General features: G+C 57.4%; 1 protein-coding gene across 1 annotated transcript in view; it reads left to right on the forward strand.

The window, feature by feature from the left end:
• LOC144726502 (voltage-dependent T-type calcium channel subunit alpha-1I-like) overlaps window positions 1-16,444 on the forward strand; it is a 57,171-nt gene that overhangs the window by 32,604 nt on the left and 8,123 nt on the right. Inside the window, 21 exon segments of the mRNA XM_078605286.1 lie at window positions 817-934; window positions 1,208-1,363; window positions 1,836-1,920; window positions 2,139-2,233; window positions 3,141-3,512; window positions 3,514-3,741; window positions 4,691-4,791; window positions 4,967-5,090; window positions 5,210-5,278; window positions 5,611-5,795; window positions 6,129-6,255; window positions 6,585-6,710; window positions 7,525-7,614; window positions 8,268-8,460; window positions 9,419-9,475; window positions 13,066-13,217; window positions 13,467-13,576; window positions 14,489-14,622; window positions 15,254-15,324; window positions 15,892-15,970; window positions 16,190-16,311. Coding sequence (XP_078461412.1) covers window positions 817-934; window positions 1,208-1,363; window positions 1,836-1,920; window positions 2,139-2,233; window positions 3,141-3,512; window positions 3,514-3,741; window positions 4,691-4,791; window positions 4,967-5,090; window positions 5,210-5,278; window positions 5,611-5,795; window positions 6,129-6,255; window positions 6,585-6,710; window positions 7,525-7,614; window positions 8,268-8,460; window positions 9,419-9,475; window positions 13,066-13,217; window positions 13,467-13,576; window positions 14,489-14,622; window positions 15,254-15,324; window positions 15,892-15,970; window positions 16,190-16,311 — 2,794 coding nt within the window.

Below are 16,444 nucleotides of genomic sequence, written 5' to 3' on the forward strand. Positions count from 1 at the left end.
ACACCTCTCGATTTAAATCAGCTCAAGCCTCTCGTAAACCACGTGACTGGTGTTTTACCACTTCCACTCGGAGCCCCTCCCCCCACCGCCTCCTGTGAGAGTAGATGCGGCTTCTCCGTGCAGCAGCAGTAGCGTCGAGCCCTGGTGTCGCCTCCTCCACCCTCTCCTCCTACATCCTTATTCCCCATTCATTCTCTTCTCTCTTCGCTTTCCCACTGCTGTTTCCCATGCATCTCATCTATCGTCACGGCTACACAGCTGCCAGTGACAGCCATCACGCTCATGACACCGAGGGTCGCTCTGCACTAGACGGCCTGGGAACTCAACGGTGAAGCAGGCGGCTGGGGGCGGATCCAATGGGGGAGGGGGGAAGGGGCGATCTCCCTCCCTCTCCTCCCACCCCTTGAGACTCAGATATTGATATTTATTGACCAGAGGAAATATCTAATTATAAGCAATGCAGTGGCCTGTATTAAAATGTCAACATTTTGGGGCCCCTCCTCCCCGCACGCCCCTCACGCTCACGTGGTCGCGAGTTCAAATCCCGGCCGGGGTTGGGCTGACTCACCACCGGCTCCGGAGGGCTGTATACAGGAGATGAGCACCAATGCCTCAGTGCTCGTTTGAGTAGAAACTCACGTAGGGCCCATCAATCGACCCACTGATGGATGATCACCTGCTAACGCAGTGCGGGTCATCGGCGTAATTTGACCATACTTCACCGCGCGGGTCCGTGCTGGCTGTTGAAGGCAGGCGGGGAGACGCGTTGGAGCATAATATAGTACAACTATGTGCGTTGTGTGCGTGGCGTCGCAGCATCCTCGGGATGCATCTCTTCGGTTGCAAGTTCAGCGTGAAGACGGAGAGTGGGGACACGGTCCCCGACCGCAAGAACTTCGACTCGCTCCTTTGGGCCATCGTGACCGTCTTCCAGGTGCGTGCGGGTGCGTGATTGGGTGGGTGGGTGAGTGGGTGGGTGGGTGAGTGAGTGGGTGTGTGAGTGGGTGGGTGGGTGGGTGAGTGGGTGGGTGAGTGGGTGAGTGAGTGAATGGGTGGTCCAGTGGGTGAGTGAGTGTATTGTTGTGACCTGCCGTGTGGAGGAGACGATCGGCCTTTGCCGTGGCTCTGCGTGCTCCCTTGTGGCTCTGATGGCTCCCGTGTGGAGCTGCGCGTGTCGTTCCTCACCCGCGTGCGGGCGGCGGTGCAGATCCTGACGCAGGAGGACTGGAACGTGGTGCTCTACCACGGCATGGCCTCCTCCTCACCCTGGGCCGCGCTCTACTTCATCGCGCTCATGACATTCGGAAACTACGTCCTCTTCAACCTCCTCGTGGCCATCCTGGTGGAGGGCTTTCAGGCCGAGGTCTGCCTCACTGTGCGCGCGTCTGTCTACACGTCTCTCTGTCTCGGTGTGAGTCTGCCTGTGAGTGTGAGTGGAAGTCTATCCACTGGTCCGTCTCGCCATAGGTCTGCCCGTCTGTCTGTTTGTGTGTCTGTGTGCGTCGGGAGCAATGGAGCACTGCGTTACAAACTTGAAGACCCGAGTTAGATTCCAGCTCACCACCGATAACAGTCGCGAAAATATGAACCGCTCCTGGGCCTTCTCTATGTCGACTCAGCCTAAAATAAGTACCTGGTGTGGTACTTCAACTGGTGAGACAAAGGCGGTGGGGTGTGGTGCTGGTCATCAATCCCCTCGTGAGTCATACCGGCCTTCATAGGTACTCGCTAACAGCACTTGCCCATACAGCCTGAGTGGGCTACACAGGGGAGCTTTGTGGTTGTTTACGTCGTCCCAACGCCTCACGTGGGGTCTCCCCCCCCCCCCCCCCCAGGGAGACGCGAGTCGCTCCGACTCGGACGACGACGTGGGCGGCTCGGCGTTGGACGAGGAGGGGGACCCAGCTAAAGGGCTCCCAGGTGCTCCCCCCCCACACCGCCCTCTGCCCCCTCCCTACCCGCCCCCTTCCCACCTTCCACTCGATTCCCAAATTAGGGGGCAGCAGAGGGGCAGCAGAGGGGCAGGGTCGTGGAACAGCGCACGAATCACATCACCTCCACAGACAATTAACGATGATGATGTTTTGAATGATTATTTACAGTGATGATGATGTTGATGATGATGTTTCTTCCTGCAGTGTTGGCCTCAAATGGTCACGCGGACCCCAAAGGGGTGGGGGGGCCGGCCCCCACGGACGCCGCCTCCTCTCCCGTGGGGGAGCCATGGCACCACGTGGGTACCACTGCAAAGTTCCCACACGAGAACCGCTTACCGGTATTTTTGAAAACCGTTTACCAAATCCGGAAGCCGGGAACCAGGAACATATTTCCCGTGCCACTGATTAGCATGGTTGGCTCCGTACTGTGTTGGAAGAAGTTCAACATAAAACATATTCCAGCGGAACATTTTACTATTTTTATTCTACCAGGCAAGGCCCACTGAGCTGTACAGCTCTTTTTCAGAAGCGGCCTGACCACAAATGGTAGCCCAACGAAGTGGCTTATCACGTGTGAATATATAGTAGCCAAATACTCTAAGCGCATGATTCTAAATGTGAATGGGAAAAAAAGGACCCGGAGAAAAATCCACACGACCATGGGGAGAGACATACAAACTTCAAATATACAGCCGGGGTCGGGGTCGGGATCGAAACCACGACCGCCTGCATACCAAACGAGGTATTTAACATCACGAGGTATTTAACAGCGCCCTATGAGTAACGAACGAACCAATTGGCTCACGCTGACGTACAAATCGCACGGCGGCAGGCCTAAATCACCGCGTGGTTAATTTCCCCTTGTGTCTTAAGTTAAGATTCAAGTCTATTTTATGGCAAGAGGTAAGAATTCTAGAGACCAGGATGATGCTCATTTGCAAGCATTACTTGGGTCACCAAAATGACAAAAGGGAAACAAAAGAAAACAGCACAGCACTGAAGCAAAATTAATTTTGAGCAAAAACAATCAAATAAAGATCTGTTAAAATGTGAATGTGCAACCCTGGAATTGCTAGCTCCATGTCTCTCTCCCTGGCTCTCCTTGCCCCTCTCTGGCACTCTCGAACTCTCCGCGCTCTCCCGAACTCTCCCTGCCTCTCCCTACCTCTCCCCCCTGCCTCTCTCCTTCACGCCGGTGAGCAGGTCGTCCTCGACGCTTCCGCGTGCATTGTCGGCGAAGGAATCTCGGGGGGCCCCGGGGTTCTCGTGGGGGCGGCTGTCCTCGTCGCAGGCCCGGGGCCCCGAGCAGCCCGCAGGTCGAGTGGGTCGCGAGGCGGGGCCGGGTCCCCCCGCCGCCAGGGGGAGCGCCGCTCGCTGCTCTCGCCGGACGACGGCGACGACCACGAGTTCATCGACGCGCCGGGGGCGGCGAGCGGCGGGGACGAGGGCGCGGGGGCGAGGGAGGGGGCGAGGGAGGGGGCGAGGGAGGGGGCGAGGGAGGGGGCGAGGGAGGGGGCGAGGGAGGGGGCGAGGGAGGGGGCGCGGGAGGGGGCACGGCCCCCTCCCCCGCCCCCTCCCCCCCCCGCCCACGCTGCTGCTGCCTCTCGCCTCGCCCCCCGCGGCGCCCGGAGCGGCGCCCCACGACGTCGCGGCGGTGCGCGTGGCCCTGCACCGGCCCGCACTGCCGCTGCCCCTGCTCATGCCCGTGGCGCTGCACCTGTCTCTGCCCGACTGCAATGGGAAGACACCCCCCCATGGCTCGGCCAAACATGCGCCGCCAGACCCCCTGGATGATATTGACGATGTGAGCCTCATCGGAATCGGAATCTGCAGCAGAATCATCATCATCAATCTCGTATTCCCCAGAGTGAAACTACATTCTCTGCCACGTCTACCACATGAGTGTGAACTCTGCGTGCCGTGTGTGTTGTGCTGTTTGTGACACCTGGCAAATGACCCCTACCTCCTTGGCGGTTGCCATTCGGTAACCTCGATGATGTATCGTGTGCAATATCATTGGAGGGAAAGATTATGCTAATTAGCCCTTTACCCTCATGGGATGCTAGCAGGCGCTGTGGTGGCCAACGGGGGCTCTGAATGGGTACGCGGCACTGCTAACCACATTAATTTAAACTACAAAAAATAACACTTAGGATGGTGAAAACAACGCTTGTGCCAGAGGCCCCGGGGTGACAGGCGTCTATAACGTCTCCTGGCCAAACCCCATTTGGCAGAGCTCCGGGTTCCTCCAGAAACAGCAGGAAAGCACTGCGCATGGCCACATCGGGTGTTTGAACACTCACCTTGGATGAGAGGCTGCCAGTCTTCTGTCGGGATCTCGACTGGTACCACATAGGCCTCCGTGGTTTACTGAAGGTCTGGTGGGCCGGTTTCGGTTCCGTTCACTACGAAGGGTGGACAGTCCTCCACTCGAGGCAGGGAACAACAGGGAGTGGCTCTTTTGAACAAAATGTGGAGTCGAGGTGTGGGAATCTGTGAGTTCCATGCTACTGTTAGCTTGCCCCATGAACCGGAGGGGAGGAATGGTGATATGGTTTCCACCTCCACCGAAAATGAATATATCCGTAGAAGAACGCAGACAAGGTTGATGAGTCAGGTGCCTTCTATAACCTCCTGTCCTAGATGCTGGCTAAAGTGTCCCCTCAGGATTATGAAAGCGATAATGGTGTGTATGCTGATGGTGTGTATGCTGATGGTGTGCATGATGTGCGTGTGTCTGTGCGTGTCCTCAGCGCTGGTGGTTCCGGCTGGGCCGCCGCCTCCAGCGCTACCGGCCGCGCTGCTGCGTGGTGCGCGCGGATTGGTCGCTCTACGTGTTCCACCCGCACAACCGGTAGGGCGCTGCACCGCACTCGCACAGACACGCAGACAAAGATCCCCCGGGTACCCAACACATACCCACACACATACAGTCTCACACACACAGCCTGAGGTCGGGAACACACAGACACATTCACACACACCCACCCCCCTGCGCTGCCCCCCCCCCCACCCCCCGCGGAGTGCAGGTTCCGCTGGGTGTGCCGCAAGATCATCGCGCACAAGGTGTTTGACCACGTGGTGCTGCTCTTCATCTTCCTCAACTGCATCACCATTGCGCTGGAGCGGCCCGACATCCCCAGCTACAGCGCCGTGAGCCTCTCCCGCTCCCTTCCCGTTACCCCCCAACCCACGCTCCGAGCCCCCCGGTGTGCGCTCACAATCACCGTACCCCCCCCCCCCCCCCCCCCCCCCGCTGCCGTGGTGCGCAGGAGCGCGTCTTCCTCACTGTCTCCAACTACATCTTCACCGCCGCCTTCGTCACTGAGATGGCTATTAAGGTGCGGCGGCATCGCTCCTCGGGGACGTGGCTGAAATGTAGCCTCTCTTCAAGCACGCACACACTCACACAAACTTGCGCTCTAGCATTCACATAAGTAAACCTGTTACAACTTTGAAAGTGCTGTTTGTTGCTGACTGCTAGACGTTTTGGGGATTTGGGCTTGTGTTCAATACCTGCGTCAAAACAAAATCGTCCATCGCATCGAGACCCTGGTCGTTCGCTCGGTGATGCCTTGCGGCGGGGGTCACGGCCGGGATGACCGGAGCCTCTGGCCCGCTACTCCCCCCCTCCCCCCTCCCCCTCCCTGGCCCCGCCTGCTCCGGTGTGCAGGTGACGGCGCTGGGCCTGGCGCTGGGGGATGGCGCGTACCTGCGCAGCTCGTGGAACCTGCTGGACGGGCTCCTGGTCCTCGTCTCCGCCGTGGACATTGTCGTGTCCCTCGCCTCGTCGGGAGGCGCGCGCATCCTGGGTATCCTGCGCGTGCTCCGGCTCCTGCGCACCCTGCGGCCCCTGCGGTGAGGGGGAAGCGGTCGGGGGAGGGGGTCAGTGACCCACGTGGTCAGTCGCACAATACCTGAGCAGGCATTGCGCCTCCTTCACACATCTGTCCCTCCACATGCAACAGCTATACCACGCATCCCTTCAGCCACTCGGCTGGTTTAATGCCATCAAGGCTCTGGACCGGCTTCAACATTCGGTGCCTCATCAGCAAAGTCAGACTGACTGAACCCAATGCTGGTGGCATCACGCTGCAGCCCCTCTCGTCCGGTATGTATGTATGTTGAACTTGTTTCGCATTGTACATAGCCAACCTTGATAATCGATGCCCCCCCCCACACCTCCTCCAGAGTGATCAGCCGCGCGCCGGGCCTGAAGCTCGTGGTGGAGACGCTGATCACGTCATTGAAGCCGATTGGGAACATCGTCCTCATCTGCTGCGCCTTTTTCATCATCTTCGGCATCCTGGGGGTACAGGTGCCGAAAGCCCCCACCTCCACCTCACCCTCAACTCCTCACCCGCCATCGCCACCACCACCTTCCTCTGCTGGCTGAAGAGCAAGCTCTAGAGGAAATCTTGGCTTTCTCTTCCTCCACACGTCCATGTTGAGGGGACGCGTTGGAAGACTTTAGCCCTTCTTCATAGCACGTGGCTTGTGCTCTGAGGAAGGGCCACTACCGGTCCTTCCTCGTGGGGCCGCGGCGTTCGTGGCAAGCGAGCGGGTGGAGCGTTGTGGCACCGTTCATGCGGAGTGCGGTGCGGCGAAAATCGATCGTCACCCCTCGTGCCCCCATGCCCCCCGCAGCTCTTCAAGGGGAAGTTCTACTTCTGCGAGGGGACGGACACCCGGAACATCACGAGCCGTGCTGACTGCGCGCGTGCGCACTACCGTTGGGTGCGCCGCAAGTACAACTTTGACAACCTGGGGCAGGTGAGGCCGCCCTCCATCCTCCCCCTGATCCCTCCCCCTTGTTCTCTCTATCTCCTACCTCCCTCCCTCATCCCTCCCCATGCTGTCCTCCTCCCTACTCTCGAGCCTTCCCCTGACCTCCCCCCCCTCAAACCTAAGGTTGCTACTTACCCACTCACTCACTCATTTATTCTAGATTAGAAGTTTTCGTGACTGCAATGATCCATACTCTTTGGTTCTTTCGGTAAAGTCACGTAGGTGAAAATAAAAATAATAATAAAAATAACTAAATTAAATCACGACGGTGGGGACAACCACAGCGACAAAGCAATCGCTGGAGTTTGCCGAAGGGATGGCTACAGCCATGCCTTCGCGGTGGTTGTCTCCACCTGATGGCGGACACTTGTGTTGCGCCCGAAACGTCGTGATTTAATTTAGTTATTTCCATTTTTATTCTATTTTTTTTATTATTATTATTTTTATTTTCACCTACGTGACTTTACCGAAAACACTCATTTATCCGTCGTCCAAAAATCACTTAATAACTCACCCACCTGCCCACCCACTCACCCAGCCACTAAGGTTACCGCCGTGTTTGACCAAGAATCGGCGTCTGCTGTATTCGAACGGCAAGGATTGATGTGTACCGAGATCTGGTGCTGGTGATTGCGCAGTGGTGCCAAGAGGCTTCGGCCGAATGTCTAGACCCGTGTCCGGGCTCGCTGTGTATGGAAGAGGTGGCGACCCCCCCCCCCCCCCCCCACAGACCTCTCCTGTGACCCGTGACCCGTGGGATGCGTGCCCGTGGCTGTGTCTGATGTCCCGTGTCCCGCAGGCGCTCATGTCCCTGTTCGTGCTGGCATCGAAGGACGGCTGGGTGAACATCATGTACGACGGCCTGGACGCCGTGGGTGAGGATTTGCAGGTGAGGAACCCGGAACAAACCCGTGGCTCGGGGCTGGGGGCTCAGTGGTGTTTGTTGTTTGAACGCGGGGAGAGGGCTGGGGGTGACGGGAGGAAGGAGGGGGGAGATGCCGGTGCACAGCCTCTCTCATGCTACTGCGGATTTGCTTCAAACTGCGGAGGTCCGCAGTTTGAATTCGGCGGGCCGCCCTGGTAAATACTGCAGGTGTCATTATCATCGCTCATAGAAACCAGTTACAGCATCAAGCACAGTGACATCACTCACACACAGCATCCTCACACACAGCATCACGCACTGTATGCATCATCACACTGGGATGCGTGGCATTAACCCTGCACCATCTGCTTCACTCACAGTGGACGTTAAAGATCCCCGGACATCATCAGAAGAGGAGTAGGTCATATTGTGTCCCGGTGTAATGCTCCAAATTAGAGAAATTAGACCGCAAATTACTCGCTTGGGAAACGCATTGCGAGCGTTGCCCCTCACTGCGAATAATCCCCGACATGAGCAGTACATCTCGTGGTGCTTTAACAGGAGACAGTGCACCGGGCCTGGCGTCGCTATCCCCACTTGTTGTTGTTGTTGTTGTTAAATGGTGGTTGCTGCTGCTGGTAGCGAGTTGCACTGCTGGGTGTTGTGCCCGCGTGCAGCCCGTGCGGAACCACAACCCGTGGATGCTGCTCTACTTCATCTCCTTCCTACTGCTCGTCAGCTTCTTCGTGCTCAACATGTTCGTGGGCGTCGTGGTGGAGAACTTCCACAAGTGCCGGCAGCACCAGGAGGCCGAGGAGACGCGGCTCCGCGAGGAGAAGCGACTCCGCCGGGCAGAGAAACGGAGGCGCAGTAAGAAGGGTGGGGGGGAGGATGCATGGGGACTCGAGATAGGGAAGGGGGGGAGGTGGGGGGAGAGGCGGGGCGGAGACATCGGGGAGCTGCGACAGGGTCGGGAGAGAGACTGGGAGACGCGAGGCACGGACTGCGTGCAGGGTGCGGGGCCTGGTTCACGCGAGAGGGGAATGAGGGCGGGCGAGCGACGAGGCGCTCGGCTCGACTCGGGCTCCGTCGCGGTCCGGGATGAATGCGCGGCGGCGCCGCGGGTCTCCGCGCACCCCGTCCACCGTCCCCGCGCAGCGCATGGTCGCTCCACCCGCATGGCACCGCTCGCTGCTGAGACCCATCCACATCGCCCCACGCATCCCCACGCTGCCATTCATGACGCACGCTCCGCTCTGCTCTGCACGCGCGTGGGGGCGGGGTCGGTGGTAGCTGCGTGTGAGGGGTGGGGTGGGGTGGGGGGTAGAATCCCCGACGTTGCACCCCGCGCTTCGCGTCCCCCCGATGCCGCCGCGTCGCCGGGCCGCGGGCGGCGATAGCCGTGGATTCTCTCTGCGACCTCTATCCTCGCTCGGTCGCGCCCGGGGGTCGCCGCGGTCACGGCTTGGGGTCGCCGGCCTGGCCGCCCGGGGGCCTGCGTGACCAATCCGGAACCGCGCGCCAATCTGAACCCGACCAAGTGCCCTCCTGGTTCGAGCTCTGGCTTCGCGAGTGCGGAACCGATCGATTTCGGTTCCCGCTGCGACCCCACCTCCACGCCCCCTCCCCCCTCGGCCATTCGTCTCTCCGCGCCGCTGCGAGCGCACGGCTTAATTGGCGGTGGGTGGGTTCATTGGGGGCGCGACAATGGGAGGCAGCAGCGTGTTGGGGGAGCAGCATGCTTGTACCGCACGCACGGCGGGGAGACGCCGAGAGCGGCGGTGTGCGCGGCGCCTAACCCCTGGCTGCTCTCCGTGTCTGCCTCCAGACGGAAAGGACGCGGGGGGGAGACGCGCTAAGCAGGGCGCTCACAAAAACCCTAAAGGTATCATGCATACCACCACGGGCGCCACTCCACCCCACAGCGATCCCGCGGCCCCCTCCCCCCGGCAAGGGAAGGCCACCCCCCTCCTCACCTCCCTGTACCCAACCCTTACGCCACCTCTCCCGGCCTCACGGCGATAGTTCTGCTGGTGTGCATAGGTTCGAGCCTAGTCACGGAGCTATCACGTATGCCAATCTCTTCCGTCCGCTGTGCGACACTGAACAAAGGCCCAAAACTTCCAATCAGCCAGCAACAAACAACACTGCTATCAACATTCTAATACGTCCCAGAGTGTGCGAGGTTATCATTATTATCATCGTAAGAGCGTGGGGAGGGGCAGGGGAAGAGACGATGGAAGGAAGGAGTTCAAAAGTGCAGCGGGGGGGGGGGGCATGGAGAGAAGTGTTGTAACCTGCAGATGGTGGCCCGAGGCGATGATGGGGGGCTGGGGTGGGGGCCGTGAGAGGAATCGAGCGACTTTCGCTTCATTCTGCCCCTGGGATGATGAGGCCTGAGGCCAGCGCCTGCGGGACGCGGAGTGGAATGCGCTCAGGCGGAGCTTCGTGGAATCAGGGTGGAGCACGTGGGCCCTGTCACGCGGTCATAGCAGGACCAGGAGGCCATGGCGGGGTCAATGTGAAGTCAACTCGCGGGTTCTCGCAGCCATTGTGATGATTCATAATTGATTTTTGCGTTAGGGCGCGTAACGATCGGGCCATGTCGGGTGTCATGAAGAATGACGTCAGTTATTGCTATCCTGAAAGCCATCGCCTTTACCAACGCTTGGATGGCCCCTTGAGTGTTTCTTTTACGCCCTGTCATAATGCAGTGGTAATTCATGTTGCGTGTGACAGCATCCGAGTGCTTAGCATTGTGTTCGATGTAATAGCAGCTCACGGTCCCTGACAGTTGCACCCGAAGCTCTGCCGAGTTGTGCGTGAGGTAGAGGCGCTGCCCATGGTGCTGATCTCTCTCAGAGGTTCAGAATCAGAATATTTATTCATACTGGAGGAATCCGATGAGCTACAAAGCTGTTTTTCACAGATATATAGTCGGGGCGGGTAAGAACGTTACAACAACAAACAGTACAACGATATGATAGTAATGCAAATTACAAGAAGGTAAACACAAATCACACAAACACAAATACATGACCCAAACAAACACAAATACAACTAAACCATCCGCATCCTACCAGGCAAATCCCACTGAGGTATTAACTTATTTTTCAGAAGCGACCTGGCCACAAATGATATGTTGAAGAGCTGTCCATGGTGCTGATCCCTCTTAGAGGTAGAGGCGCTGTCCATGGTGCTGATCTCTCTTAGAGGTAGAGGCGCTGTCCATGGTGCTGATCTCTCTTAGAGGTAGAGGCGCTGTCCATGGTGCTGATCTCTCTTAGAGGTTGAGGCGCTGTCCATGGTGCTGATCCCTCTTAGAGGTAGAGGCGCTGTCCATGGTGCTGATCCCTCTTAGAGGTAGAGGCGCTGTCCATGGCGCTGATCCATCTTAGAGGTAGAGGCGCTGTCCATGGCGCTGATCCCTCTTAGAGGTAGAGGCGCTGTCCATGGCGCTGATCCCTCTTAGAGGTAGAGGCGCTGTCCATGGTGCTGATCCCTCTTAGAGGTTGAGGCGCTGTCCATGGTGCTGATCCCTCTTAGAGGTAGAGGCGCTGTCCATGGTGCTGATCCCTCTTAGAGGTAGAGGCGCTGTCCATGGCGCTGATCCATCTTAGAGGTAGAGGCGCTGTCCATGGCGCTGATCCCTCTTAGAGGTTGAGGCGCTGTCCATGGTGCTGATCCCTCTTAGAGGTAGAGGCGCTGTCCATGGCGCTGATCCCTCTTAGAGGTAGAGGCGCTGTCCATGGTGCTGATCCCTCTTAGAGGTAGAGGCGCTGTCCATGGTGCTGATCCCTCTTAGAGGTAGAGGCGCTGTCCATGGCGCTGATCCCTCTCAGAGGTAGAGGCGCTGTCCATGGTGCTGATCTCTCTTAGAGGTAGTGGCGCTGTCCATGGTGCTGATCCCTCTTAGAGGTAGAGGCGCTGTCCATGGTGCTGATCCCTCTTAGAGGTTGAGGCGCTGTCCATGGCGCTGATCCCTCTTAGAGGTTGAGGCGCTGTCCATGGTGCTGATCCCTCTTAGAGGTAGAGGCGCTGTCCATGGCGCTGATCCCTCTTAGAGGTAGAGGCGCTGTCCATGGTGCTGATCTTATTAAAGTTAATGCAATCCGTAAGCAGCAATTACAATGTATTGTTCACACTAACTATGATTTTCAAGTTGAGTTCAACTAGGTGAGAAAATCAAGAGACCTCTAGACTCGCAATAGAATTATTTTGCACAGGTGCTATGTGTTGTATTTATTGCGCATTATAATACTTTCGGCTCTTTGGTCATGTCTTTCAGTTTCTTTAAACACAGTTTATGAGCACAAGCCTAAAGGTCGATAGCGTCAACTGCCAACGACATACAGTACCATCCAGGTTGTAATATCGAATATGTAATACTTGGGAACAGAGACAGTGGGAGGGAGCAGTGACCTGGAGTGTGCTGATGAGTGGGTGTGATTTGACTTGCAGTGTGGTGAGTGTTGTTGTGACCTGCTGTGTGGTGTGTGGGTGTGGTGAGTGAGTAGTGTGTTGTCGTTTGAGAGTGTGAGCAAAGTAGATTCTTAGAGGCACGTGTTACGTGGCATGCGTAGCTATGTGTGGACATATTCCTTTGATTAGCGGTGGTCCGTTCTCTCTGGGTAGTGAGTAGGGTGAGTAGGGAAAGAGTGGTAGTGACTGTGGGCGAGTGAAGTCAGGTCCGCTCCCATGCAGCCCCCCCCGCCCCCTTACCGTGTGAATAATTTAAACGTGGGGTCGACGGGACCTTCGCCGTGGGACATGTCTCGAATCTCAATGAAACATGCGGGGCTCGGGCCAATTACGCCAGGGTAAATATAATTTGCTAGGCGATCAGTTTCTATGAAATGTCATCATCGCATCTCATTTATTTTTTATTTGTCATCGTTCGTTGGCATTCCCATGGCGCCCCCCCTGAGTGTCCCCTTCCGTGCGGTACCTGATCGACGCGTGAACGCAGCGCGGCGTCCGTGGGTAGATGGAAGTGGGGGAGCGTTCGGTCGGGGGGAGCGGCCGGGGGGTGCGAACCCGACTTTGACAGCTCTCGTCTGTCCACCTGGGTGTGCGGCGTACATCAGCGTGTACACGTGTGTGTGGCCGTGTGCATTCGTGTGCGCCTGGATGTCTGCTTATCGCTGTGTGTACATTGTGGCGAGTGTGGGGAGCAGCAGCACAGTGGTTAGCGCAATGCGTGAACCCAGTTACTCGAGTTACGATTCCCGCTCATGGCCAACATTGGTGGTAAATATCTGAACCGGTCCTGGGCCTCCCCTAGGTCGAATCAACCTTAAATTAGTACATGGTACGGTGTGTAAACAGGCATGGTACTGGCTACACAACCCCTTCGTGTGCCGTGCCGGCCTTAATAGATGCTACTCGCGAACAGCACTTTCCCAACAGTCTGTTAAAGGCTACACGGAGACCTTTGTCTGTGTGCGCGTGTTCCCTGCGTGTGCGCGCGTGCAGAAGCGCAGCAGAAGCCGTACTACGCTGACTACTCGCGCACTCGCATGCTCGTTCACGGCGCGTGCACGTCCAGCTACCTGGACCTCTTCATCACCGTGGTCATCGGCCTCAACGTCGTCACCATGGCCATGGAGCACTACGACCAGCCCAGGGTGTGGCCCACAGTCGTGGTGGGGGGGGGGGGCGGGGGGAGGGCGGTAGTGACGCTCAGGGGGGGATAGACTAAAACGAATGGCAGGAGAAAGAATGCCCAGACTAAGTATACGTGTTAAGCCTATGTGTTAGACAGACTAATTCTGTTTCCCATTGTTAACCCATGGCCATTCCGTGTTCACATGTTAGCCTATGGGATCAGGGCCATGGGGAGAGTGGGGGTGGTGACACTCGCTCGTGTCTCGCAGTCGCTGGAGGAGGCGCTCAAGTACTGCAACTATTTCTTCACGACGGTGTTCGTGCTGGAGGCGGCCTTCAAGCTCGTGGCGTTTGGCATACGAAGATACTTCAAGGACAGGTGCAGGGCCCACTCGCCTCCCTCCCTCACCATTCCTCCGGCCATTCACCACGGACCTCATAATTTCCATCGAATCACAACGCCATTTTTCAATATATGTATATTTCAGATTTGAGTGGTAGGATGGTGCAGTGGTAACACTCGTGCTGCCTCACAAAAAGAGCCTGGGTTTGATTCCTGACTCGGGTGCTTTTCTGTTTGGAGTTTTGTATTTTCTCCATCTGCTCTGCATGGATTTCGTCATTGTTCCCCAGTTTTCCGCCACAGCTAAACACACACACACAAAATGCCACTGGTATCGGCAAAAGTATTCCAATCACAACAAGATTATCTGCAAATTACTCCGTTGGGATCTCACACACACACAGCAGTAGCATCGCCCTCTACCGTGAACACTTGATAGGATTCTCCTGAAAATAGTCTTGGGACTCGGTGACGCTTTCGTGAGTAATCAAGCGTGGTGATAATAATTATAGTCGTAAAATAAACAACGCGTTCTTTGACCGCATGTTGCGAATTGTGTATTAAGGGCATGTATATAGTGTGTGGTGAGTGTATATGTATGTGATGTATGTGTCGGTGTGGCCGTGCGTGGGGAGCGACAGTACAGCGGTTAGCGTGCTGCGCTACGAATCCGGCGACCCGGTTTCGAATTGAGGCTCACGGTCAACACCAGTGACGATTATCTGAACCGGTCTTGAACCTCCCCTAGGTTGACTCAGCATAAAATGAGTACCTGGTGCGGTGTGTAAACATAGCCACGAGGGAGACAAAGGCGGTCGGGCGGGGTTTCTGGCCACTCAACCCCTCGTGTGCCGTGTCGGCCTTAATAGGAGCTCGCTAACAGCACTTGCTCCTACCGTCTGTGAAGGCTACGCGAGTGATCTTTGTCTTGTGGCCGCGTGCGTGTAGGTGGAACCAGCTGGATCTCGGCATCGTGCTGCTGTCCATCATGGGCATCACGCTGGAGGAGATCGAGATGAATGCATCGCTGCCCATCAACCCGACCATCATGCGCATCATGCGCGTACTGCGCATCGCCCGCGGTACCCACCGCCCCCCCCCACCCGGGGTGATGCGCGTCCGGGTCACCGTGGTAACCGGGATAACCAGTGTCCAGGGTAACTGGTGTGTGGGGTAACCAGGGTAACTGGTACCAAAGTAACGAGGGTGTGGGGTAAACAGGGTAACTGGTACTATGGTAACAAGGGCGTGGGGTAACCAGGGTAACTGGTACTATGGTAACAAGGGCGTGGGGTAACCAGGGTAACTGGTACTATGGTAACCAGGGTGTGGGGTGGCTGCTGGGCCGAAGCTACCCTGAGCCAGTCGCACGGCACGCCTCCGTGCCCGCAAAGCGGCCTCAGCCCTGCGAGTCGCCGCGCCCCCGTGACCCCGTGCCTCCGTGTCCCTGTCACCACGTGCCTCGATGTCCCCATGTCCCCGTGACCCCATGTCCCTGTGACCCCATGTCCCCGTGACCCCGTGCCTCTATGACCCCTGCCTCTATGTCCCCATGTCCCCGTGTCCCTGTGTCCCCGTGTTCCCGTGACCCCGTGCCTCGATGTCCCCGTGCCCCGTGCCTCGATGTCCCCGTGACCCTGTGTTCCTGTGTCTCCGTGACCCCGTGTCTCTATGACCCCGTGCCCCCGTGCCCCGATGTGCCCGTGTCCCCAGTGCTCAAGCTCTTGAAGACAGCCACAGGGATGCGCTCCCTCATCGACACCGTGGTGCAGGCGCTGCCACAGGTGTGAGGCGAGCTCCGGCTCCGGCCATCGCTCTACACTCAGAGATCATCATCATCATTCTGCTTGTTAACCCAAGAAAGCGTCACTGAGTCTCAAGTTACCTTTTCAGGAGGGTCCTGCCATGTTTTCGAAGGAGTGAGTGATGTTGCTGTTGAGTGAGGTCTCGATTGAATAATTTGCAAGTAATTGTTCAACATTGGGGTGTGTGGTTTGGCCAATCCCAGTAACATTATTCTTTTTCTATGGGAGGTAACCGGAATATCCGGAGGAAACACTTGCAGAAGAGGGGGGGGGGATAGAAACTCTTCACAGAAAGGTGTCCGAGTCAAGAATCGAGTCCAAGCCCTTGTTGTTTCGAGGCGCGAGTGATGGGATGTGTGAAGATTAGTGAATGGAGGAGGAACATGGCGAGGAAGGGGATGCGGCTGTGAGTGGTCCGTGATGTCGCGACCCCTCTCGTGGCCGGGATCGCGCGTGGAGCCGCGGGCTTCTTTTCCACGCGAGGTAATTCCACGTTCCTGTGACGAAGCCGGTATCGGAGGCTGTGCTCGTGTGTGCGCGGTGCAGGTGGGGAACCTTGGCCTCCTCTTCCTGTTGCTCTTCTTCATCTACGCGGCCCTGGGGGTCGAGCTGTTTGGCCGCCTGAGTGAGTCACTCCCTGCCCACTCAACTCTCCGCCACTCACGCCTCTCTTTCACCCCATCACCGTCTCATTCACTTCTCTCTCGCTTTTCATTCACTCCTCATCCTATGCTCACTTGTCGTGATTGCCTTTTGTGATGTGAGGTCATAGTCGCCTGTGGTTGTCCCAGGATTTCTGTCGTTGCTTACGGGCGCCTGTGGCTTGCTGTGGTTGCCCACGCAGTCTGTGACGACGAGACCCCCTGCGAGGGCCTTACCCGTCACGCGACCTTCGAAAACTTCGGCATGGCCTTCCTCACGCTGTTCCGCGTGTCCACGGGCGACAACTGGAATGGCATCATGAAGGTAGCGCATGGGGGGTGTCCTTCGCGCGCTGTGTTTCCAGGAGAGCCTCGCCGAGGCGGAGACACAGAGACGCACACGGGGAGATGAGAGGAGCCCCGACTCGGGGAGTCGTGGGGGGAGCGCGGCGGCAGCA

The sequence above is a fragment of the Lampetra planeri genome, chromosome 23, assembly GCF_965212315.1.
Source record: "Lampetra planeri chromosome 23, kcLamPlan1.2.h2, whole genome shotgun sequence".
NCBI lineage: Eukaryota > Metazoa > Chordata > Hyperoartia > Petromyzontiformes > Petromyzontidae > Lampetra > Lampetra planeri.